The following is a 24,845-nucleotide window of genomic DNA, read 5'->3' as shown; positions in this document are numbered from 1 at the left end:
AGGTAGGTACTCTGCAGGTGCAGACCATCCGCCATGAAATGAAAGGCTCCCGGTTTCTTGGGTCAGAGATGATCTCCACCAGACAATGAAGAGTTGCACTCCACAAACGACTAGGCCCGACACAAAAGTAAATCCGACATGAGCCGGGATGCCGAATTAGAGCCAAAGTGTCAAGGTTTGATAGAGCTGGTGTTACTGATTTCATCCTTGCGATACCTAAGTTAGTACAAAGTAAGTATCAAGGTAGAGTTCTTGAGCTCTTGATCAGTTGGGTGTTACTGACTTCATCTTTCTAATGGACACTAAAATTTGCAATGCTATACCAAAAACGACCGAATAAAAAGAGAGCCTACAGATGACAACAAAGAGAGATCAATCAACAACACAGATCAAGCATCTGCAAATACAACACAAAACAAGAAGCATATCACCATCATTCAGTTTCAGATCAACAGGGAAAGCAAGAGAAATGCAAGACCCATTTGGATGAGGTGCACATCTTTACGCGCACACACCTCTCGCCCTCGTACATGAAGCAGCACTCGAACCAGAATTCTGAAGATAGCTTCGTGAGAACTGATGTTAAGAAAAGTTAGCACAATCGAATTGGTTCGAATAAACCACTCACCACAGCTTCACAGTGAACCAACAGAAATGGCATAATCACTCTTTGGAAGACTTGTTAATGAGGGACTTGTGGATGTGGGGGATGACTCCACCACCAGCGATGGTGCCCTTAATGAGGGTATCAAGCTCCTCATCCCCCCGAATGGCTAGCTGAAGGTGGCGCGGCGAGATACGCTTTACCTTGAGATCCTTGCTAGCGTTGCCGGCAAGCTCCAACACTTACGCTGTTAAGTACTCCAATATTGCTGCTGAGTACACAGCTGCGGTTGCTCCGACACGACCATTTGCTTGAATCCTTAACTTCAGTTGCCGATGAATTCGACCAACAGGGAACTACACATACCATGAGCACAACAACAACAAAAAAGCAACATAAACAACATTAACAAATGCCGATGGCAAATCCAAACAAATACTAAACATTAAAAGGCTTCTTTTCCCCATTTCCTCAAAGGCAACTCTTTCACTTACAAGTTTCATCAACCCCACACGATGATCACCTCATAAAACACATGGCCGATTGCAATAGGCCGTGCTATGTAAGCATAAGATGCTGTGCCATTCAAACTAATCTTCATCTTATGCTTAAGATGCATAAGCAAGATCTATTTTACAAGGCGATATTGCTGTGTAAGAATAAGATGCATGGCATTCAAACTAATCTCCATCTTCAAATAGGTAGAAACAGCCTTCAAATGAAACAGGTATAATGTATGTAGTCACTAAACTGTACACAAATTAACATGAATGCAGTTCGTCATTAAAAGGGTACGATAAATTTGTTATGAAAGTGAGGTCACTATAACATGTATGAAATCGGATCGACGACAAAGCCTTTCCAGTTCTGGGGATGACACTTTGAAAGCTCCCTATTAAAGTTAAACAATTTGGAATGATTCATTCAACTTCACTATTTCCCATCTGTTGCTATCATCTAAGTACAAAAAGAAATGCATCATTAGCTCTCAGCACTCATCAAAGTATTTGACCAAACAATAAAAAATTAGCTCGAAAGCACGCCCCTAAAAGAAGCATATGATAAGAAAAACATTAATGGCTAATGGTAAATATATTAACGATCAATCATCATCCGACGTACAAGCATCACATGAAAGCTGTCATAGAAGAAGAGAGATCCAGGTCGCCCTCGCATGTCTGCCCACGTGGACAAAAGTCTAAGGCAGGCCGTTTGGGGGCTGTCTCGCTGTGCCGGCCGCATGGATGAAGTCTTCGTCCATGGCAGGCCGTTCGTGGACGTCGACGACAATTTCCCTCAACAGCATACATCCTACTACCGTACAGCATTACCAGCAACAGAAAATTTCATGATAAGAACTACAAACCTGTTTAACCCATCTAACAAAAATGTTAATACAGAGAATTTAGATCTTGCTTAACCCAACCACAGGCAGAATGAAGTCAAAGAAACAGTTTTGATTCGAACAGAACGATAAATAGCCCGAGGTCCTAAGTTTTTAGGTAGCTTAATGGGCCTAGAAACACTTAGAGAGAGAGGGAGAGGGAGTAGGGGGGAGATCAACCGATCGCACCTGCAAACCGGCACGGGCAGAGCGGGACACCGGCTTCTTCTTGTCCTTGTCCTTGTTTGCCGCCGTCGTCTTCGTCGCAAGGAGCCCCTTCCCTCCCTTTCCCGCCATATCTCTCGACTGCCTAAAACCCAAGACTGCATCAATGAAAATCCCAATCCAAAAGCAACAAGCTTACGAAAAAGGCACCTGGAACCCTAAATTCACCGAGAAAACCCCGTTCACGAATAAACACCCACACAAAAACAGTGGTGGAGCACTGGAACCGCAAAAACCCTAAATCACGCAGCCAAGAGGGAGGGAGCGATCGAAATCTGGGGGGCCAATCTACCCTAATCGATTCGCGAGGCCGAGAGTACGGGAAGTCTACCTCTTTCTTCTTCTCTCGCTTCCTTCTCTCAAGGGCGAAGCGGAGGAAGAGAACAGGGGACGGAGGAGGGGCTTCGTGCGCGGCGAGGGGCGTAGCTGGGGATAAGAGATGAAGAGGAGGGTGGTATTGGCAATTTGGATCGAAGCTTAGTTTACGAAAATACCCTTAACGACCTCCACGCGTGGAATAAAATAGAGGGACCGAAGGACACGGTTGGGTTGAGCCACGTTGTAATGACGAAAATAGCCTCGATGAGTCGTTCGCTGACGTAGAAACCCATCCGGCCCATCTTGCTTCCTTCAGCCCAAACGCGGAGATCCAACTCGACGGTTGCGGGTCTATCGAGGCCCATGACCGATCCGAAAGCTTATCTCATTTCGGATCCAGTTAGGGTGTGAACCTGCACTGGTCGGGTTTCTCCAAGTTTGCATGCCTCTGCTCTTAATCATCTACGGAGAAAAAACCATTTCAAATATCGTTTTAAGACATGGAGAGAGTTCGGATCCAATCGAGATCACTTGTAGATACAGTTTGGCATCAGTAGCTCCTCCAAGAATGCTGCAAACAACCAAAATTGCATCCAGAAAAGAAAGATGACTTCCAACAATAGCCTTTCCTTTTCTATTTGTTGTTATGTCGTTTTAGATTCAGAATAGGCACGAAGACTAACGCGATGTCTCTACGACGATGATGATATTAACCTTAACACAAGGCGAATCCGAGGAACGACAAACAAGGCAGAACAAACACCACCTTACTTACTACGATATGAAATAACACAAAGCAAATCTACCGATTTCGACTCTCTGACTTTGCTGTATTGTCTTCCATGCCGGTGTCTTAAAGCTACCGGTACTAAATCCTGGATGTTGGATTCATTCTTTTCCATCGGCTGCACGGAGAGAACCCAACTGCACTGGTGCTTGCGTTCCTACAACTTTGGATGATCCATAAACAGACACATCTTGTCCCCGAGCTTTTTCTTTTTCGATTTGCTCCTTTATCCAAAAGTATGTGATTCGGAGGCCATCCTGTCGACATCATTAAAGTAGAATCATACATCAGAAAAACACGAGAACTTAAAACATACAGGATAAAAAGAAGAAAAAAAAAAGGGAAATTGTTGTGTATGTACCTTTAGTTTCATAGATGGAGCCCAACCAAGTTTCTCTTTGATCAGAGTGTTGTCAGAGTTGCGACCACGGACACCCTCAGGTCCAGGAATATGATGGATGGGAAGGTTCTTGCTCTCAAAGCTGAGTACCATGTCAGCCATCTCATTCATGCTCACCATTTCATCACTGCCAATGTTCACTGGCTCTCGGAAGTCGGATTTTGTCAATCTGAACATAGGCAAATAAGTTCGAGGCAATTTGTTAGGTGTCCTTAGGTTGATTGTTAACTAAAACAGCTGTTCAGAGATGGTCCTTGCATCAGGTGAAGCCAGTAGAATTGCTGAGGTTCATAACTTCATCAGGCTGTGGTACAATATTAGCATTAAAAAGATGTGGCATTTGGCATTGTTGTTACCTTAGAACACCTTCAACGCATTCATCAATAAAGGTGAAGGATCGAGTTTGCAGACCATCTCCCCACATCTCAAACTTATCAGTAGATGTTATTGTCTTTCGGCAGAAGGCAGCAGGGGCTTTCTCCCTCCCACCTGAAGGATAGTCAGAACAGTATCAGCAGCTGAAGCAACCTCAAAGCAAGATTTTATTTTGGATTAGTCTATGACTCATCACTTACCTTTCCAAGTTCCAAAGGGACCATAAATGTTATGGAACCTTCCGATCCGGCATTCAATGCCAAAGTCCTTATTGTAGTGCTTGCACAATTCCTCTGTAGCAAGCTTTTCCAAGCCATAAGCATCTTGAGGCTGCAGTGACCAGAGTAATTATCAGATTGCACTTACACATTAGAGTTGAAGTGGATGCAAGAAATGATATTCTATTCAACAGTCAGAGAATAGAATCAAAACCAACCAACAATATGGACGTTTTATGATCAACGAACCTCAGCAGGCCAAGCATCAGACTCCTTCAGGCTCACATTGGTGTCCAACTGCTTGAACTCAGGGTAGATGCAAGCACTTGAGGCATAAAAGAACCTGCACGAGTTCATATCAAAGTTCTGTTTGTATTAGTTAACTTAGAACAAGACACAAATTTGAACAGAAGTTCACCGAGTTCATTACTTATCAGGCAAGCCAAAGAAGCGTAGATTTAAAAAAGAGAGACCAATATCTTTGTTTTAGAGGAACCGTGTTTATGAATATTTTGCAAGAGATCATAAATGATAGATAAAATGCTTTCACGACCATCACAGGAATCTAAAAATTAAAGCAGGGAGCTTAGAAAGTCAATCCTGCCTGTAATTTAACATGACAAATGGTAAATGGTAAGCACTTAAATAGATGGACCAAGCCAGTAGTGGGAACTTTCCTATCATATTCCATAAATTTGCTTTAAAACATGCAAAAGACCTCTTCAGCCAAACATGACGTTCGTCCTTATTTTCATCCACATATGTGTAGATTTATACATGAAATATGTACAACTATATCAAAGAAGGGAATCCAGACAGGTAAGCTGTACTGATATATCAAACCAAGGACATGCTCCAAAAATTATTGGTTCAAGACAAAGAATTACTGAAGCATGAGAGTAAAAGTCTCCATTAAGCATTGGCTGGCCCTCAACTTGGTGGTCCCAAGGCTGCCTATAAGATGCCAAAATAATATAAAAGGTGACCAGCAGCCAAAAAAGGCCTGACCATCAAGTTGATCATGCTTGGTAAGGCTAGTAGGGTCATAGGGTATATAAACAAAATCAGAACACCTAAGATTCATTATAATCAGATATTTTCTTATCAATTAGGTGTTGTTTTTCAACTCTACATCTATTATTAATTGTTCCAACTAAGACAAGTGAATGTATTTACCTTATTAAAACCACTAAATAATCTAAATATGAAAATCACAATTTCCTCATGTGCACATATAATAATACTATGCCAAATGAAATGGTCAGCAAACACATCTGAAAAGGTCAATCAATAATTTTCAGTTTTGCCTCGTTTTATACAACCAAACACAGAGATATTCTTGGATGCCTGATTATATTGGTTGATATTTGACAGCACACCTACATTTGTCGGATATTAGAGACACAGGTTTTACATATAAAAGCATAAGACTTACAAGAGCATGGCATGCCTAAATAACAATTAAATCTCATGTCAACTGATTAAATACTTTAATCACATTGTCTTACAGAACATAAAAATGGAAATTTTAAAGTCAGCATCCTTTGATACTATAGGACAAACCCCATTATAAATTAGGTGCTAAGGAATAAAATCATTATTTACCTTTTCACACTATTAATCCTTGCAGCTTCAAGCATGTTGAAACTGATCATAGTGTTATTGTAAAAAATCACTGAATGGTTGGACTGGATGAAACCCATTCCACCCATATCAGCAGCAAGGTTAAATACATGGTTTGCCCCACTAGTGACCTTCAAGCAATTATCCATGACCCTCAGATCGACAAGATGGAATTCATGACAGAACATATCCTCGGTCATGTGCTCATTCTTCTTCCAATCAGAGGCAATAATGTAATGACCTTCATTCTTCAGACGCCTAGCAATGTGAGATGCGATGAATCCTCCAGCTCCAGTGATAGAAATCCGCAACTTCTCAGAAGGCCAATATGGTTCCCTCTCTAAGTTTGCAAAAGTGTACGCTCCGTAGTCGGTCCCATCATTTCCAGTGGTGCTACCCATTCTACAAGATATTTAGGTTTAGTTTTTTCTGATGGAAAATATAAAATGACCATAAGATATCAAAAGCAAGGTATCTAAAAGGAATTCAAGAAAGCCAACCAAAAAGGTGGGAAAAAGATGAAGCACATTTAAGTCCGAATCAAACCACTAGTAGCAAGACAAGAAGGGAGAACAACTTCCATGGTGGAAAATCAATGTAGCAAGTCATGAGCAAGGAATAAAAAATATTAAATCTAAAAAACCTGAAAGACAAAAGTTTTCCATTCGCAAAACAAGAATTTGAGCAGGAACATGGCAAAAAGCTAAGAAAAAGCATGTGACAGATAGTGTATGAGAAACAAACAAACAAGGGACATGTTGCGACTTAACCTAACAACAAGTTATGTAAGGAACACAAATAAAACTGCCTACGCCTCAGAAATAAGGTACAAAACTGAAGCCTGAATGCGGACTGCAATCCACTAACTCATGCCTCGGAGAAGAGTTACAGATCAAAAGCTGGAGTAACCAAATGACCTCTGGTACCTGAATGCCCGACACTAATCATCACAACTACCAACAACGCGTGCGAATCTACGCCATTCATAGACTACTCAGTTCAATCCATATGCAACAAGAATAAATCAGAAGGAGTACCAATATTATACAAATCACAGATAAACAAAAAAAGAAGAAGGAGAAAAAAGCTAATAGTAATAATTAATGCCATCCAAAATACATCCTTCCCTGCACAGAGTTAAAAATTCCAAAGAGGACAAGACAAACATGATTCACGAAGAAATCATACAAAAACGAGGCAAAAGAAGGAATTTTGGCAGGGGAAACGTGGGCAACAACAGTAAAAATTCGACCAACATACAGTGCCCTACCACAAATCCAGCAATCTTCAACATATTTGCCGAGGAAAAAGGAATTAAGCCCTTACTCGACATCATTCCACGAGAACGATACAGAAGACGATGAGAAACTGACGGGCAAAAGAGATAACCAAGAACAAGAACACCGACACACGAGTCTCGCGACAAGGCAGAGATTTACCTCGACGATTCAACGGAGACGAGAGCAGAGAGGCGAGGGAGAGAGAGAGAGCGATGGCGAGGCGTGCGAGATGAGATCTCGGTGGCTACTCGAGGTACACGCCGGCCATTATATAGAGGGAGAGCAGAAGCTTGGGGCTTTGGCTTTTCCTACGAATTAAATATAATATATATTTTTTTTATAAATAATATATTTATATTCATTTTAATTACTGGCTCGGCCTGCCAAGTTTGACTCCTTGTCAGGGACACGACGCGGGACCCACCATGTGGGACGTGAGGGTAGTCCCGCGGGTCTCGCAGATGCGTCGAAATCGGACGGAGGACGTCCAGCCACGTGTCCAGAACACTGGCGAGAAATTACATGTAGAAACTTAGGTACTAATATCAGACGGCTGGGAGCACCATCCAACGGCCCAAATCGAATCATAAAAAAGTACGGAATTCTTTTTCGGTTTCCAAATTACCCGCCACAGCCGCGTAGTGTGGGACCCGGCGCTGGCCCCGCGGTTTGGCCAACGAAAGAGGAGCGCGGATTGGCGGAAGGGTGAGCTGCGGTCCACCACACCGATGAGGCGGGGGACGGGGCGAGACGTGGCCATCGCTTGATCGCAATAAAATGGACGGTAGAGATGAGACCGAAAACGATCGGTGACGTTGTAATGACAGTGACCGCCGATGCGCACGTGAGGTCCGACCATATAGTAAATGGATCTCCGAGAGAATCTCCTTTTGCGAGGAATCTTGGAGAGAATATTCATTGTGGTTGGTTTCCCTTATTTTAAATAACAATATTTTTACATTTAAATTCTTTTGGAGTTTGGAAATCTTGTACTCACAAATCACAATATCATATATTTAGATTTGTAGTTAGTTTGGTTGAGGTTATTTGTTTATTTGGCTCATTTATAATATTTTTAAGTATGTTTTATAATATTTTTATTATGATGATAAAAATATATAATAAATTAATTTTAAATGTTTATTTAGATAATAATATTATTAAACTATTATAAAAATATCTATTAAATTTGGAGTAGGACATATCGAATGGTTTCTTTTTAACCCAATTACAATATTTTCAAACAAGTATTATAATAATTTTATTGTAGTATCCAAAACATTAATGATAGATCAAAACTACTGTACTAATCAAAACATTATCATCAAGAAATAATAAAAAAATCAATTTTTAGGAATAATTTTAAGAATTTTTGAATTAAAATGACGTTATTCGAGAAAGAAAAATCCAAATGTGAATCTTTTGGAGCAAAATCGTCCTATTACAATAATTTAAAATGTTAAAACTAAATGTCAAATAAAAGTCAGCTGACCATTTGGATCCATAAGGGTGGCGGGGAGTGTTTGTCTATATCAAAAGGATGGCATCTATTTACAAGACAATTATAATTACAATTCTACACATCGAATCTTTAGTTTCTTGGGGTGACAATTCATACATAATGATTGACATTTTAGATCTTAAATCGGATGACACGATCACCACATTTTTATCGTGCATTTTTATTTATGTACACCGACATTATTCACATTATCGATAACAAAAATAGTAACGGAGAATTCATGCACGTGATTACAAATCAAAGCTTGATTTGCTAGATTTCTAATCTAACATTCATCCATGAAATACGTATCAATTTGTAAAAGGAACCTTCTAAACTTACAATGAATTGAATTTTGATATGAGTTGGCATCCATAAATTTGTCTGTAACTTTCGTATGTAACTTTCGCTAATATTGTTTGTTTGAGTCGTATAAGTGATAAGGGTAAAAATGATAATGTGACACGCCATGACGTCAACCATGCCTGGACAACACACTGCCCGAGGAAGTCGGCATTAACACCTAACTCAGGGTTGGTTCTTTACGCCACGCCAACCCCATGTCAGACGCTATCATCCTGCCTCCTGCAAGCAACCACATCAGGTAACATCAAACTCATCTATAAATACCCCAAAGCTCTAAACGAACTGGGGGGGGGGGGGGAGAAGACACAACGCACTCAGAGGCATCTCTTCCTCCAAAACCCTCTCCACATCGCTAACTTGATCGTCGGAGGGGTCGGGCCGAGCTCTCGGCCCGACCTGTATGCAAGTGCGAGACGGTGTCGCCTCTTCCCAGCGCTGCGGCGGAGCTTCCTCCCAACCCGACCCGACCTCTCGACCCGAAGCACCGTGCTCGGTCGCTGGGAGACCCCGAGGGACATCGCCCGAGATCCCCGACATTCGGGCCTCCGAACCGAGCCGCGTCGGCCCCGAGGCTACGGCTTAAACAGATGCCCTCCGCATCAATAAGCATATCAAACGAAGTTATCTAAATTATCTCTAATACTTTTAGTATCATATTTTTTGAAATAATATTAACACAAATTAATGCTTCAGTTAATAATTAACAATTGTTTATATATATATATATATATATATATATATATATATATATTATGGGCATGTTCTCGAAAGACTGCAGATGAGTCACGGCGCACCTCAAATCCAAGATCTAAATCCGACCCGAGTGAATGAGGCCTTTGCTGTCCCTTGGATCAGCATCTGACGGTCGTAATGAGATCTATCATACGGGCTGAAGAACTACAAGATCCGACCCGACACGACCGGGATGGCATTTGAAATGCAACTCGAGCGGCAAAATTTGAGGGGTTTCTCGATCGCCTTTCCTTTTCCGTCTCCCTCCGCCTCTTAAATCGAGAGCGAGAGAACGAGAGTGCGAGAGGGCGTCGGAAGGCATCTCTGAGTCGCACCGCTGCATTTCGAGGTTGCTTGCTTCGGCTTGTCCTCGATCTCGTTTCTTTGATGCGAGGGCGACGTTGTAGCTTCTGCGGCCGGCCGCGACTGCCGTGGGCTCTGCGGCGGCGAGGGTGGGGGTCATCGTAGGGTTCGTTCTTTGGATCCCATGTGATTCGTTCTTATTCTTGTTTTTCATACGCTTCTTGCCGTGATTTCACCTTTTATCGTGCTTTCGGATGTGCTTCGTTGTGTTCTTGCGCCGGATCTAGGGTTTGCTGGGCTTGGGATGCATGGATCTGATGTATCGTCGGACAGAATTGTGAAGTGATTTTGTCATGTGCTCCCGGATCAAGACCTTCGTATATTATCTTATTTTCCGAGAGAGTCGCCACTATCGTGTGACCATTTTATTCTTTCCCTCTTGATCTTCAAGGGAAGTATACCATTTCTTGTGACAAATTTCATGCAAAAGTAATCTTTCACCTATTCTAACTCAGAAGTTCTTGATCTAACTTGCTTATGATGTGGTGCGAAAGGGTAATCTTGGCTATTTAATGGCCAACTGCAGCGAGTATTTTACATATCTGACGCATCTTATATAGTCAGCTATGAAAATTTCGTCATTGTTTTACCTGGTTTTCTGGACGAATGAAACATATCATCCTCAATTGGCACCACCTCCAACTGCTTGCCAGAACAAAGCAATCTTTGTCAAGTTTTTCATTATTTCTCTATACATCCATCTCAATAATCTCATCGTGAGATTCTCAGAAGCCCAAATCGTTATGAATTGGAAATCACTATCTTGCAATTACAAAGCATATTGTAAGGTACTAAAGTATATATGGGCAATCATGAATTTTTAAAAGGGGCTTGGTACTCTATGAAAATAAATGCTTTGTTTCTGAACTTGCAAATGGTTGCCAATGCTTAAGAGTAATTTGGTGATTAAATCAGTATTTGTAACTCTGAAAATATACAATTTTGCCTTTAATTTGTGGAATAGCTGTTTTCTCTTGCATGACCTGGAACTGTCTCCTGGACTTATTTTAGATTAATTAGGGTAAACCACCAGAAAAAGCATTGTTATTGATTTTTTTTCTTGGCCAAGTGCACTTTGTGTTTTATGAAATCAATCAAGCAAGTTAGCACTTGCCATTTTGTTGATGATCAGAAAGTTTATATTATTTAAATAATAATTCATTACGTCTATATTCTGTGTCTTTAATGTGCATAAGATAACTGACCTTGGAGAGTAACTACATCTTTTTTTCCGGATTTCTAGGTTACATGAGCACTTTGCTTGAGAATCCTGCTTTCTTTTCTTCTTGATGTGTGCACGGCCATGAAGAAGGAAGGTTCCTTGGGCACTAGTTTTGAAGCCCCTTGTGGGAGAATTACAAGAGCTCGGGCTGCTGCTTGTCGTGCAAATGGGAAACTTCCTCCCTTGATGCCATCAGTTGCGAATGCAGAGAAGAAGCAGACATGCCGCAGCAACTTAAAGAGAGCAGCTTTTGATGAGAACAGTCATGGTTCCCATCCAGCAGCTTCACAGTGCAAGAAAAAGCGTGCAGTGCTTACAGATGTCACAAATATGTTCTCTCAGAATTCCTCCAGAAATTGGGTACCAGCGGGGAAAGTCAAGGTTCAGTGTTGTCTCTCATTGGCTACTGAATCTTCCTTCAATAGTTTTAGTTATCTTTTTTATATAGGACATCCTTCACTTTTAAAGAAAGAAAAAAGAAATATATTGCAGCAAATGGAAAAAATATTTCTTTGTGTTTTTTTATCTGTTTGCAAGTTCCGTAATGTCAGTTAGTATGTTTTGTTCTTGTTTTCTTTCTGGGTCAAACTTTGCTATCCTTTTATTTGGTCAGGTTTTTGAATATTAGTCTTGATCTCAATGTTTTTGATGCTCCAGTCTACCACTGCCCAAAGGCCTAAATCAGGTCCTTCAAAAACCAGAAGGTATTCCAACTCTAAGACGTCCAAGTTATCTCTAGTTGGAAATGCCTCAACTTTAGCTAACATGGAAGATAAGATGAATGAAGGAGTGCAAAAGGTGGAGACACTGGTGTCAAAAGGATCTCCCCCATTTGGAAATATGGAAGACTCCTTGGTAGCATTACAGCACACAGAGTTAGCCATAGTTGGAAACACGCCTACTTATGCTGACATGAAAAATGAAATAATTGAAGGAGCACAGAATGCAGTGACACTTGTGTCAAAAGAATCATACCCGTTAGAAAAAGTGGAAGACTCCTTGATGGCATTACAGCAGAAGGAAATCACCAGGGATGGAGAGAGCATACATATCACAACTTTGATTGAAGGGCATTACTCTGTTGGGAATCATGACCTCATAAATCACGCAAAGAATGGTTAGCTTCCGGTCCTTGTACCTTTTCCCTCTGAATGATAAATTTATTATATGATTGCACCATTTGTGCCACCCAGAACATCACATTTGGGAATGGCAGTTGGTGACATTTGTGTTTGTACTTAAATCATTACTTTTTTATATACATTACAAGAAAGTAACTTATTATTAATCCTTAGGAGTATTTCGGGAACTCATTGATAACCTTCCGTGCCATTTTCTTCTTTTCACCAATTTGACTATTGTGAAGTTATGCTTATTTCATGACTAAGTTTTGTCAATAATACTGTTAAGCTTTATGTTTATCCAGGGGGGTGCAGTGGCTTGGACTTTATAGATATTGATACAGACCATGGAAATCCTCAAATGTGTTGCACTTATGCCTCAGAATTCTATACTAATCTTCGTGCTGCAGAGGTATTACCTAATATGCTTGTTGCTCCAATCTGTTGGTATTTTTGCCTTAAACAGAGATATTCTCTTTCCAGTTAGTTCTGTGATAGGGCTTTATATGTTCAATGCAGAAATGCAGAATTAGTGTTGCAAAATGTAGCTAAACACAAATTCTTTTGCCATTCCTTATCTATGATGTTAACAATTAATGTTTTTTGCTTTACCTTTCTAGGCATTGTCTTGTGGAACTTTTAACTTGTGATTATTGACATTTTAATTTTAATTTTTTAGCTCATTCGGAGACCGGTGTCTAATTTTATGGAAGCATTGCAGCGGGATATCACTGAGAGCATGCGGGGCATTCTAATAGATTGGCTTGTGGAGGTTTGCTAGCTCAAACTTCTGATCATCTTCCTTTGAACTCTACTATCAACATGGCAAAACTAATCATCAGTTATTATGTATCTTGGCCTTAAAAAGAATAGTTGAATCTGAAAGGAATTTCATGGACTCATTCATCATGGTTTGAGTTTTCACTAGATAATTTGCTTTAAGTCATTTACTTCCATTTGTTACTTGAGCATTTCAACATCTGAGATGGCATCATTTTCATCTTAGATTTAGCAAATGTAGCTCCAAGCCAGTGGATATTCTGCTTCAGTTTGTTCCTTCTTATGTTGTGAAATAACATTCTTACAAAGTAGTGCTTAATGATAGATCAAATGACTCTTCTGGGTAAAATTTTGTTTCTCATCCTTCCATTTTCAGTTTATGATCTTTCTAGAAGTACATGGTTCATTTAAAATGACTGCTGGTATCTACAAATCACCGTTGTGTGCGTAGTTGACAAATCAAGCTGATGAAGGTACAAAGTTTTTATGGTTTACCGATTTTGGGGGAACCATCAGGCAAACTGAGTTATGATGTGTGGTTTGCTTAAAGTTATTGCTACCTTATGATGGTGTCAGAAATTGGTCACAATGTTCAGAGATTTCTTTTGGATGTGATTACTGACTCCTGAATGGAAGATTCCTGGAAGCCCAACTTGAATGTTTTTTTTTTTTTTAATATGGCAGAATATTCTGTAGATATTAGATTCTAGAAACATGCACGGTAATGTGGTACTGCATAACAGGCTAGCATGGCTGGTAGATTACTCAGTTTCCAAGATTATCTTGAGTATTAATCTTTACTCAAAACTTGATCCTAACTGACCTTGGTGATCTTTAACCTAGTCCTGATGCTTGTGTGTTTTTTATCTTTTATTTTGCACAGTTTATTCAGCTGCGATTTTCTTTTTCAGGTTTCTGAGGAATACAGACTTGTCCCAGATACACTCTATCTTACAGTATATATAATTGACCAGTTTCTCTCGCAAAACTATATTGAAAGACAAAGGTTGCAGCTGCTTGGCATTACATGCATGCTAATTGCTTCGTAAGCTTATATTCAGACTTGCAGCTTAATCGTCTTCTTTTCTACAGAGTCTAGGATTAATAATGTGTTTTTTTAAAACTTTATCTAATTTTTTCTTAATCTGTAAAGATTCTATTATTTGTCAGATTCTTTTTCCCTTGGTGTTAAATTTTCTGTCACACTAGATGATGATGTTGAGTTCAATGCTGTTGCTGTTGTTGTTAGTATTGGAATCTTTGATGATTAGAAGTTCTTGTCCTCTAAATGTCCAGGATTATCAAATTGCATATGCGGCTTTGAATGTTATATGATATTTAAAGTGTACACACAAATTGCCAAATAATGCTTCAATGATCTATCAGAATGGTATGTATCAACTGACACAAATTGCCAAATAATGCTTCAATGATCTATCAGAATGGTATGTATCAACTGACATTTACTGGTCCGATCAAGGACTGATATTGGAACATACAGCTCAGTTTTAGTTGGCATTTGTTCTTTGTATTATTGTTTTAATAATACTGCATGGTACAATATGATATACCATTTGATAAAATTGATACTGTAATGGTTTGAGAAGGTGTCACAATTGGCATCAGATCAAGACTTCAATTATTGGCTAGAGAACATTTGTAGTTAATTCTATATGTTGACTAATTGGTAACTTCGTTATTGGCCATAAACTGACCATGTGAGACAAATACCCTCTTTTTCTGCGTTCCATCATATTTCCTTTGTCGCTTTGATGGTCAGATATGAATTGTATGAATTAGATCTGGCTAACTATTTTTTTGATGCACTTGGCATTGGTTGGAGGAGGTTCAACGTTGAGTTGACACATGATATTAAAAAACTGTGATCCTTTTTGTAGAGATTCAGTAACATCTTACTCTAGCCGCATATTTAGTGGATGATTACTTTGGAGATAATAACTGTATGCATCCTCGGTTAGCTGACTCACTGATAACTTGTCCTTTTCACAGGAAGTATGAAGAAATGTGTGCACCACGTGTAGAAGAATTCTGTTTTATAACTGATAACACATACTCCAAGGCAGAGGTACTTTATTATCTATGAAGATTTTTTTGCATCATCAATTCTGTGAACGGAAGTTCAGGTTTTTGAGGACATGAGATGTCAACCCTATAATTATTGGTGGTTCTAACAGGTGCTCAACATGGAGAGTCAAGTGCTTGGCTTTTTAGGTTTTCAACTTTCAGTACCTACCGCAAAAACATTTCTCAGGTATTAGAAAGTTCAATTGATAGTATTTTCAATTTCTTCAAATCAGAGTCATTAAATGCTTGGTACATTAATTTTGGCATGTAAACTAACTCATGGGGTCATATGCAGGAGGTTTTTGCGTGCTGCTCACGCTTCAAATAAGGTATTTAATGTTAACAGACCTGATCCAAATATATCTGAGAGCACATTTTACTTTCATACTTAAGCAAAAAAGGCTCTTTATGATTCATATTTTGTTGGAGTTGCAGGTTCCATCTTTAGCCTTGGGGTACTTGGCCAACTACTTGGCGGAGTTGACATTGGTGGAGTATAGCTTCATAAAGTTTCTCCCTTCAGTCGTTGCTGCATCTGCCGTATTTCTTGCTAGATGGACATTGGATCAGTCAGACCATCCATGGGTGCGAGTGCTAACTACACTCCTCGTTACACTTATGTGTCATAATAGGATGGTTTCATAAATGCAGTTTGATCTTAAATGCAGAATCCGACCCTTGAGTATTACACCTCGTACACAGCTATGGATCTGAAGGCGACCGTCTTTGCATTGCAAGAGCTACAGAAGAACAGCAAAAGTTGTCCATTGAATGCCATACGTGAAAAGTATAGGCAGCAAAAGGTATTTCCCTAATAAGTTTTCCCGAGCTTCATAAACCTGCTGCAATGATAGATCATACAATAAGACAACTGGGTCCATACCAATGACCGGATTGTTGATAGTTCTTTAACAGAAATATAAAAAATCAGCTGGTACTTGCGGTTTGGAATTTCCTAAAATTTTTCCTTCCTTTCATGAATCTCTTGCTAGTCTTTAATAATATGCAATTATTTTATTCTGTAATGCTGAAACATCTGCGTCACTTTTTTGACAGTTCGAGTGTGTGGCTACCCTGGCATCTCCGTCGCTGGTGGAATCACTCTTCTGATGACAAAGGGAAGTCAGAAGATGGTAACTAAACTAACAATACAGTGCTGTATCCTCTTTTACCTGTTCTCATTTTTTTTCTCTTAAAGGAGCAAAAGGAAGGGAAAAGAGAGAGATAGAGAGGAGAGATGGCGTTCTGGAGGCAAGTATGGGCGGTCTGCTTGTTATCTATTCTTAGTTCTTTTTATTTGGTGATGGCTGTTGAATTCATTTTATCCCTGTGGCTGTGGTCTTTCTACGCCCGTCATTGAAGCATAATCTTATAAGATGGATGGGAGCGGTAAACTCAGTACAGATTGACACTGACATTGCATGGCAATCTGAAGGCTGCTCGTTCAGGAATTTATTGGCCCATTGTCAAAAGAAAAGGGAAAAAAAAAGAGAGAAACTTTCGTGTTTGTGTGTATGTCTTGGTTCACAAATTTGTCTGTAACGGAAAATGGTAACTATGGTAGTTACATTACCACTGATGGAATTGCAGCATCATTATCTTTGTCACCTGTTTCTTTGATGACGCTTAAGAATTGATCGTGTGGAAGCACATGGCATTCCAAGGTCTCTTTAATGCATTTCCTTGTTGCTCTGTTCGATTTCTATTACACTAGTGTAGGTTCTACGTGCGACCCTCACGTTGCGTTGCTCTGCTTGATTGAGGAGACCGCGGAGGGGGAGAGGTTGCGGCGACTCAGACCACGTTGAACCAGCCATCGGTGGGCGTGGGGGAGCTGGAAGTCGTGTATTCCATGGCGAAGGCGAGGAAGATGCAACTCGACGCCGCGGTTGATGGGAACCTCCGTGAACCTGACGCCCTTGAACTGAGCTCCCGGAAGAAGTCCTCGTTCGTGACAAATCAACCCCATGGCCACATACGAACCGCATAAAGCTCACCAGTTTCGGCGATCGAGAAACCAGTTCTCACATTCCAGCCACGTGCTTGGTTTCGTATAGTCACGTGACTTACACGCGTCCGTATACCGTTCAATCCCCAGCGTGGATAAGGTAGCGGATGGGTTTCCGTTTCCATCGTCCAAACCATGTGAGTCCCAACACACGAACACTCGTTGTAGATCGTTTAATCTCGCCGTCGGATCGGAATCCAACGGTTCTGACTTTTACATCAACCACGCGATCCAGAAAGCCATCGAATCATGTACGAGATTCCCACGCTTGCACGGGATCTAAACGATAACGAAGAGGGCGCGGAAGCAGACCAAAACAAGATGGGGATGGTCGCCACGTCGCCTCCCGCTGCCCTCGCCGCGGCCTCCTTACCGCCCCTGGCGACGGCGGTCGCCGTGAAGCCATTCAGGAGACTCGGGATTAGGGCTCCCCCCGCAGAAACCCCCAGCCTTGGGTTTCTCCGCATGGGGATGCAGCGGGACCGTAGCTCCACCCGGCCCAGGGCCGGGCTGACGGAGATCGAGCCCGACCTCGAAGAGGACCCGCACGATCGATGGCGAACCAACGGCGTCAGTGCGGTGAGCTCCGTGTTTCTTCATCGCCATCTCTTTTAGTTAATTCCTGTCATCTGCAGCTAAAAAGATCCAACCTTTGTGCTTCCCGTGATGAAATTGGTGGGGTGTGCAGGAAGACTTCATATATGGGGAGTACGATGGGCACCACACGTATCACGAGGGACATGAAGGTACCATTCTTACTTGGATACTGTTGTTTCTTGATCAGCTCACTGGAATTGTGGATTGTGTTTTTCACATAAAGATCTCGTCCAATTTCTTTTAAGAGCTCACTAACTTCTATTCCTAAATACTAATGAAGGGTGAAATTAATTGATTTTAGGTTCTTTCTCTAACAATTCCACTCTTTCTTTTCCAAAGAAGCATAGCGTTCACAGAGTTTGATAAGTGAATTACGGAATTTGTGACATTGTCGAGAAGAAACAGTCAATAAGATACTTTTGGTTCAAGGTTGCCTGTGTGCTTTCTATATCTGTTCTTATTTCTGCTGAATCCAATATATATAAAGATGGTTGCTGCACCTTCTTCTTACGGTGTGTGAGATTCTTGTTCTTCATCTTTTTGAGTTGTTTGCTTCTAACCTCTCTGTAGGCGGCTTCTGGGAAGCCGTAGTGGCCGAGTATCAAGCTGCAGAGCCACCTACTGGCTTTCAAGGTGAGATGGTCGAAATTGTTTGGTTCTCTTGTTTCTTTCTTACAACAACATTTTGTATTCCTCTCATGTTGAATCACCAAGTTTTGTCATGTCGATTCCTTGCAGGGCTTATTTCTTGGTTGTTTCTCCCTGCAGTCACAGCTGGTTTGGCTTACCATGTACCAGTTAAGTAGTCTCCTGCTGCTTAACACATGCCATTGATAAATTCTCATTTCTCAATATCTTACGGAGAAATCGTGTTTAAGACTCAATTTGTCCTGCAGCACAAATGAAGCATGAGATGTGAAAGCACATTTTATTCCTCAATAAAACTTGAATCTCTTTTTCTTGTGAACTGGGATTCTCACACAGTCACATGTTTATATGAAACATTCAGTATCCTCATGTTGGTTTTGAATTTCTTGAAGGTTTCAGCAGGGTTAGATAATTAAGAAGAACTGACTGAAATAAACATTTTCATCTATGTTTTCTCTAGATTCCCAAATTTTCACTTTCAGCTGTTCATTGACTCCTTTTGAAATGTGAAATTTTGTATTTATATTGGCAGCAATTCTCATATTTCAATTTAATTAGAATATGCTCCAGAAGCACTTCCTAAACAATGTTGTTTGGAATTGATAACTGTTAGTGTAAACAACTTGGAGCCGTGGCCTCGGGGTCGACGCGGCTTGGTCCGGGTCCGGATGACGGGGGATCTTCCCGCGATAGGTTTCGAGTCCGCCGAGGCGGTCGCACGTAGTGTCCGATCGGGACGGGGTCGCCTTTTCCTCCGGGAAGGAACTCCTCGCCCGCGCGTCCAACGGAGACCTTCGGCTTCGCTCCTGCACAAAGGTCGGGTCGGGAAGCTCGACCTGACCTCTCCGACGATCGAGTCAGAAGATAGTGGAGGGGATTTCGAAAGAAGAAGAGTCTTTTCTCATCCGCCCCCCATTCCTGTTCGGGAGTCAGGGCTTTTATAGGGAAGCTTACTATTGTTTGATGTGCCCGCCTGCAGGGGGCAGGCTGGTAGCTTCTGACATGGGTATTGGCATGGCGTGAAGAACCGAGCCTGAGTAGGCGTTAATGCGCCTCGGCCGGTGTTCCGGTCCGTTTGACCGAGTGCTGTCGTGCCGATCGAGGCGTGAGGCGTCGTCTGACGTCAGCCGAGTCTTATCATAATTACTATCCTCATCATATTCCCCCCCGGAAAGAAGCTATGCGTCGGTCGTTGTAACGGGAGTCCGAGGCATGGCTTCAGCTTTCGGACGGGCTGGCCGCGCAAGCGCGGTCTCGGGGGGCATGGAGCCGAGGAGCACGACGTAAGCGGGCTGGCCGCGCAGGTGTGTCCCGGGAAGCATGGAGCCGAGGAGCACGACGCAGGCGGGCGGGCCGCGCAGGTGTGTCTCGGGGAGCATGGGGTCGAGGAGCACGACGCAGGCGGGCTGGCCGTGCATGCGTGTCTCGGGAGGCATGGAGCCGAGGAGCACGACGCAGGCGGGCTGGCCGCGCATGCGTGTCTCTAGAGGCATGTGCTGAGGAGCACGACGCAGGCGGGCAGGCAGCGCAGGTGTGTCTCGGGCGCGCAGGTGTGTCTCGAGGAGCACGACGCAGGCGGGCTGGCTGCGCAGGTGTGTCTCGGGGGCATGAAGCCGAGGAGCACGACGCAGGCGGGCTGGTCGCGCAGGTGTGTCTCGGGGGCATGATCCGAGGAGCACGACGCAGGCGGGCTGGCCGCGCAGGTGTGTCTCGGGGGCATGATCCGAGGAGCACGACGCAGGCGGACAGGCCGCGCAGGTGTGGTCTCGTGCAACATGCGACCGAGTAGCATAACGCAGGCGGGCAGGCCGCGAAGGTGTGGTCTCGGGCAACATGCGGTCGAGTAGCACGACGCAGGCGGGCAGGTCGCGCAGGTGTGGTCTCGGGCAACATGGCCGAGGAGCTTGGCGCTGGCGGGCTGCGGTCGAGCTGAGGTAGGCTCGGGTAGTCAACGACCGAGGGACGTGGCTCAAGCCGAGGGACGGCTCAGGCAGGCAGGCCACGCTGCGGTGGTCTTGGCCGGTCTATGGCCGAGGGACGTAGCTCGGGTCGAGGGGCACGACTCAAGCGGGCAGGCCGCGCTGAGGTGGCCTCGGGCAGACTGCGACCGAGGGACACGACTTAGGCGGGCAGGCCGCGCTGAGGTGGCCTCGGGCAATGTACGACCGAAGGACATGGCTCAGGCCGAGGGACACGGCTCAGGCGGGCAGGCCACGTTGAGGTGGCCTCGGGCAATCTACGGCCGAAGGATATGGCTCAGGCCGAGGGACACGGCTCAGGCGGGCAGGCCGCGCTGAGGTGGCCTCGGGCAGACTGCGGCCGAGGGACACGGCTCAAGCGGGCAGGCCGCGCTGAGGTGGCCTCGGGCAATCTACGGCCGAAGGACATGGCTCAGGCCGAGGGACACGGCTCAGGCGGGTAGGCCGCGCTGAGGTGGCCTCGAGCGGACTGCGCCCGAGGCGTATAGATACCGAAGAGGGTTAGGTCGGAGCTAACCGCAAACCAGGAGGCAATCAGGTGGACGCTGAACCTTCGCTCGGAAGAGGCTGAGGTAGGGCTTAGATTTCTTTTCGTAAGGACTACATCGGGTAGCCATCGCAGGTGCTTGACCTCTCTTATGGAGCCCACGGTCGGGAGTCGTCCCTTCTCCTCACGGCCGCCCAGGCCTCCGCGGCGATGTAACGGTTAGCCCGCTGGAGCGTCTCTGACACCGTGGTGGGAGGTCGCTCCGCGAGGGACTAGAGGAACCTGGAAGGTCGCAGGCCTATCATGAACGCCTGCACTAACAGAGAGGGGTGAGTGTCCGGAAAACCCCGGATTTTTGTGGCAAAACGATCCACATAATGTGAGAGGGGCTCGTCCTCCCTTTGTTTGAGTCCGAGGAGCAGTGCCACGGAAGGCTTTGGCCGTGCACAGGCCACGAAGTGGAGCTCGAAGTCCTTGATGAGCTGGTCGAAGGAAGCGATCGTTCCGGTCTTTAAGCCGTCGTACCCCGCGTGGGCCGGCCCTCTCCGAGTGGTAGGGAACGCTCTGCACATCAAGGCATCAGAGGTTCCGCATAGCGCCATTTGGACGCGAAAAGCAGCTGCATGGTCCGCCGGGTCGGTGGAGCCATCGTAAGCATCCAAAGAGGGGAGCTGGAAGTTCGGGGGGACTGTCTGATCCCGTATCTCGGGCGTGAAGGGAGACCCTTGGTGTGCGTCCTCCCCGAGCTCCCCCTTGGACCTGCGGACCTCTTTTTGCACCTCGTCGAGTCGCTGACTAACGAAGCGCAATTGGGCCCGCAGGGAGTTCGAAGAGAGTGCCTCGGGTTCCGGGCGGCCGCTTGGGTTTGCCATCACTGGATCCTCGAGAGGGGCCGGTCAGACCTGAGGCGAAGCGGGGAACTCCGGAAGTGTCGTGTGGGCCCGATCGGGCGGCTCGTATTGTCGCAGTGGTTGGATTGCAAGTGGGTGCGCCGGAAGAGGAACGAGCGGGATGATGGTTTGCACCACATCCATCAGAGCTCGGACTTGACGGGCGAGGTCCTGAAAGGCCTCGGGTGACACGGGCGTCGAGTCGGCGGGGGTGCCGTCGGGCGCCGACAAACCCGGGTCGTTGAATATTTGCCAATATCGTTCTGAGGTCGTGGCAGGGTGTTCGTCACGATGGTCTCCATGCGGGGGATGTTCCCCTAAGGCTTCAGTCGATTGCGACCTGTCAGTCGTGGGCTTGTCTGAGCCGCTTGGGTGATCACCCGACATTCCGGGCCCTCCTTCTAGCGCCAATTTGTTAGTGTAAACAACTTGGAGTCGTGGCCTTGGGGTCGACGCGGCTCGGTCCGGATTTGGATGGCGGGGGATCTTCCCGCGACGGGTTTTGAGTCCGTCGAGGCGGTCGCACGTAGTGTCCGATCGGGACGGGGTCGCCTTTTCCTCCGGGTAGGAACTCCTCGCCCGCGCATCCAGCGGAAACCTTCGGCTTCGCTCCTGCACAAAGGTCGGATCGGGAAGCTCGACCCGACCCCTCCAACGATCGAGTCAGAAGATAGTGGAGGGGATTTCAGAAGAAGAATAGTCTTTTCTCATCCGCCCCCCATTCCTGTTCGGGAGCCAGGGCTTTTATAGGGAAGCTTACTATTGTTTGATGTGCCCGCCTGCAGGGGGCAGGCTGGTAGCGTCTGACATGGGCGTTGGCGTGGCGTGAAGAACCGAGCCTGAGTAGGCGTTAATGCGCCTCGGCCGGTGTTCCGGTCCGTTTGACCGGGTGCTGTCGCGCCGATCGAGGCGTGAGGCGTCGTCTGACGTCAGCCGAGTCTTATCATAATTACTATCCTCATCAATAACGAATGTGTTTATCTTGATCATTATTCCACGATATGTTTGAAAACTGTGTTTTGCTGTTAAATCTCCTGAACACATCCAAGCATATACTTATGACATGACCATATATTAGTCTCTCAATTAACTGCAAAATTCCTTTTTTTTTTTTTTTTGGCAAATAGCTTATTATGCTAATGGTTTTCTTCTGTGCTAGACATGATTTTACCAGATCATTTTTTTGAGAACTTTTGCCGAGTAGTTTCTGAGGTCTAACAATCTGATGCTTATTTGAGATGTAACTCCTTGATTGAAATGTCCATGGCAGGGTGAGTATTTGTACATAGGAGCAGCTATCTTTGTCGTCATATTCTGTGCCATCGAGATGGGGAAGCCGGATAAGCCTCATAATTTTGAGCCTCAGATATATAACATGGATCGAGCGGCTCGTGACAAGTTGATAGCTGAGTACAACTCCATGGACATCTGGGACTTCAATGAGAAGTATGGCGAGCTCTGGGACTTCACGGTGAAGAGGGATGACATTGTCAAGCTGTGATACTACCACGAGCGGGTGAGCTAACTGTGTCATATGCAGATTGTAAGTTTTACTTGACCCTTCCTGAAAGTAAATGAAAATGTTATGTTTTGATTTGTTGTACCTGTTAAACGTGTAGCAATTATTGTGGCCTGATGCCATTAGGTATTTGAACAAAACCTACAGTGGTAATAGTGAATTCCATCGAATTACTGGTTACTCATACGTGTGATACTTTGAGTAATGATATAAATATTGGGTCAAACTGGTTTCTGATGTCGTTCTCAGGCCAACCGAACCTAAAGAAACTCATATGCAGATTAGAGTTGAGGAAGCAAGCTTTCGAAGCTAAAGATATCATAGAAGAAGAGGATGTTAGATTATTTAGGCTAAAGATATGTGTTGGGTAACAAGAAACAAATAGGGCAGTCAGTTAGTTCCATGGCAAGGCAAAATAGGCATGTTGTTCAGAGCCAACTCTAAGAAGGTGGTGATTTCTAATTGCCAATTCTGTGTGTTATGTCAAGTGCATTTTGAAGCTTCAATTCTCATGTGGCAATCGACATTATGATTTGAGTTACTCAGGACATCTGCCACTGCAGTTTGCTTATGGAGCCTCCCTCCAGTGATTGATTTAGAAGCATTACTGTGATGAGACGAAGAAGAAAGATCATATGACGAACTCTCGGATGGGCGAAGACAGAAGGCATGTAGCCATGGCTGCTGAGGTACGTAATCATCAGCAGAGAGCAGCAGCAATCTCAAGTGGACCAGTCGAAGTGGTCACCCAGAAGGCTCATTAAAGAGGAGGAGACCCTCTGCCATCGCAATGCGCTACAATTGGGTGCATGTGATCCTACAGCCATTTTTGTTGCTTTGCTCCTCCAAGAGAACAAAAAATGCCTGACGCATACGATGCCGAGGCCTCGCGAGGATGGAGACAAACGCGTGCTTTGGCCTCTTCGCTGCCAACTTTCTGTGTCTCCGTTGCCTGTTGCGAATGGCAAAGCAACAGCGGCGGTACCACGAGATGGAGTACTGAGATGCTGCAGGAGGAGATCTCTGATTCCTTTCCGCCGCTACATCGCGGAACAAAGAGGCAACATTAAGCGTCAATCAACTGTTCGTATGATGCTCTTCGGGATATGGATGAGGTTGGTCGATCGAGATGGACTACAGTGTCAGGAACCACACCAGCCATCTCGATTTAGGCTAACGGATGACCGCACAGTAGAACGCGGGAGAACGAGAAGAAGAAGAAAGCCAGAGATCGCAGGGTGAACTCGTGAAGAAAGGTTGGGAGCGGGCAGTGGTGGACGCCAAGAGAATGTTGGAGAAGTCTCTCTTCTGGCAGTCCTTCCACGAGTGGATG

At 44.2% G+C, this 24,845-nt stretch overlaps 3 protein-coding genes and 1 pseudogene across 4 annotated transcripts; 2 read left to right on the top strand and 2 right to left on the bottom strand.

The window, feature by feature from the left end:
* Positions 1–337: 337 nt before the first annotated feature.
* On the bottom strand, positions 338–2,989 carry LOC135608222 (probable histone H2A variant 3; annotated as a pseudogene).
* A 153-nt stretch (positions 2,990–3,142) lies between these two features.
* On the bottom strand, positions 3,143–7,501 carry LOC103978838 (GDP-mannose 3,5-epimerase 2). The gene is made up of 7 exons (XM_009394784.3): positions 7,374–7,501; positions 5,917–6,336; positions 4,561–4,654; positions 4,294–4,423; positions 4,075–4,207; positions 3,680–3,887; positions 3,143–3,575 (listed from the first exon to the last, which is right to left on the bottom strand). The coding sequence occupies exons 2-7, from the start codon at positions 6,333–6,335 to the stop codon at positions 3,420–3,422; spliced, it is 1,140 nt and encodes a 379-aa protein (XP_009393059.2). The 5' UTR covers position 6,336; positions 7,374–7,501; the 3' UTR covers positions 3,143–3,419.
* Positions 7,502–10,040: 2,539 nt separating this feature from the next.
* LOC103978839 (cyclin-A2-1-like) lies at positions 10,041–16,991 on the top strand. The gene is made up of 12 exons (XM_009394785.3): positions 10,041–10,282; positions 11,420–11,779; positions 12,056–12,515; positions 12,825–12,931; positions 13,199–13,291; positions 14,211–14,344; positions 15,310–15,385; positions 15,495–15,571; positions 15,680–15,713; positions 15,820–15,969; positions 16,053–16,187; positions 16,441–16,991. Exons 2-12 carry the CDS (start codon positions 11,480–11,482, stop codon positions 16,492–16,494), a joined length of 1,620 nt encoding a protein of 539 aa, XP_009393060.2. The 5' UTR covers positions 10,041–10,282; positions 11,420–11,479; the 3' UTR covers positions 16,495–16,991.
* A 523-nt stretch (positions 16,992–17,514) lies between these two features.
* On the top strand, positions 17,515–23,692 carry LOC135608221 (photosynthetic NDH subunit of subcomplex B 5, chloroplastic-like). 2 transcript variants are annotated; one of them, XM_065100859.1, is made up of 6 exons: positions 17,515–17,529; positions 17,628–17,971; positions 18,081–18,138; positions 18,560–18,622; positions 18,728–18,786; positions 23,264–23,692. In XM_065100859.1, exons 2-6 carry the CDS (start codon positions 17,642–17,644, stop codon positions 23,492–23,494), a joined length of 741 nt encoding a protein of 246 aa, XP_064956931.1. In that variant the 5' UTR covers positions 17,515–17,529; positions 17,628–17,641; the 3' UTR covers positions 23,495–23,692. The 2 variants fall into 2 exon arrangements, with proteins under 2 accessions (XP_064956931.1, XP_064956930.1); XM_065100858.1 differs by lacking the exon at positions 17,515–17,529 and having other exon boundaries at positions 17,668–17,971.
* The last annotated feature ends 1,153 nt before the right edge of the window (positions 23,693–24,845 follow it).

Source organism: Musa acuminata, chromosome BXJ2-3, assembly GCF_036884655.1.
Source record: "Musa acuminata AAA Group cultivar baxijiao chromosome BXJ2-3, Cavendish_Baxijiao_AAA, whole genome shotgun sequence".
NCBI lineage: Eukaryota > Viridiplantae > Streptophyta > Magnoliopsida > Zingiberales > Musaceae > Musa > Musa acuminata.
Note: the sequence above shows the minus strand (reverse complement) of the source record. Positions and strands in the feature narration are given on the sequence as shown.

Excerpts from the sequence above, each read along its gene's own strand:
- LOC135608221 (XM_065100859.1), top strand. The coding sequence starts at position 17,642 with ATGTACGAGATTCCCACGCTTGCACGGGATCTAAACGATAACGAAGAG. Across the intron at positions 17,972-18,080 it reads GAACCAACGGCGTCAGTGCG|GAAGACTTCATATATGGGGA; the intron begins GTGAGCTCCGTG and ends TGGGGTGTGCAG. Across the intron at positions 18,623-18,727 it reads GCCACCTACTGGCTTTCAAG|GGCTTATTTCTTGGTTGTTT; the intron begins GTGAGATGGTCG and ends GATTCCTTGCAG.
- LOC103978839 (XM_009394785.3), top strand. The coding sequence starts at position 11,480 with ATGAAGAAGGAAGGTTCCTTGGGCACTAGTTTTGAAGCCCCTTGTGGG. Across the intron at positions 15,572-15,679 it reads ACCGCAAAAACATTTCTCAG|GAGGTTTTTGCGTGCTGCTC; the intron begins GTATTAGAAAGT and ends GGTCATATGCAG. Across the intron at positions 15,970-16,052 it reads ATCAGTCAGACCATCCATGG|AATCCGACCCTTGAGTATTA; the intron begins GTGCGAGTGCTA and ends TCTTAAATGCAG.
- LOC103978838 (XM_009394784.3), bottom strand. The coding sequence starts at position 6,335 with ATGGGTAGCACCACTGGAAATGATGGGACCGACTACGGAGCGTACACT. Across the intron at positions 4,655-5,916 it reads AGGATTAATAGTGTGAAAAG|GTTCTTTTATGCCTCAAGTG; the intron begins GTAAATAATGAT and ends GAACTCGTGCAG. Across the intron at positions 4,208-4,293 it reads TCCCTTTGGAACTTGGAAAG|GTGGGAGGGAGAAAGCCCCT; the intron begins GTAAGTGATGAG and ends ACTATCCTTCAG.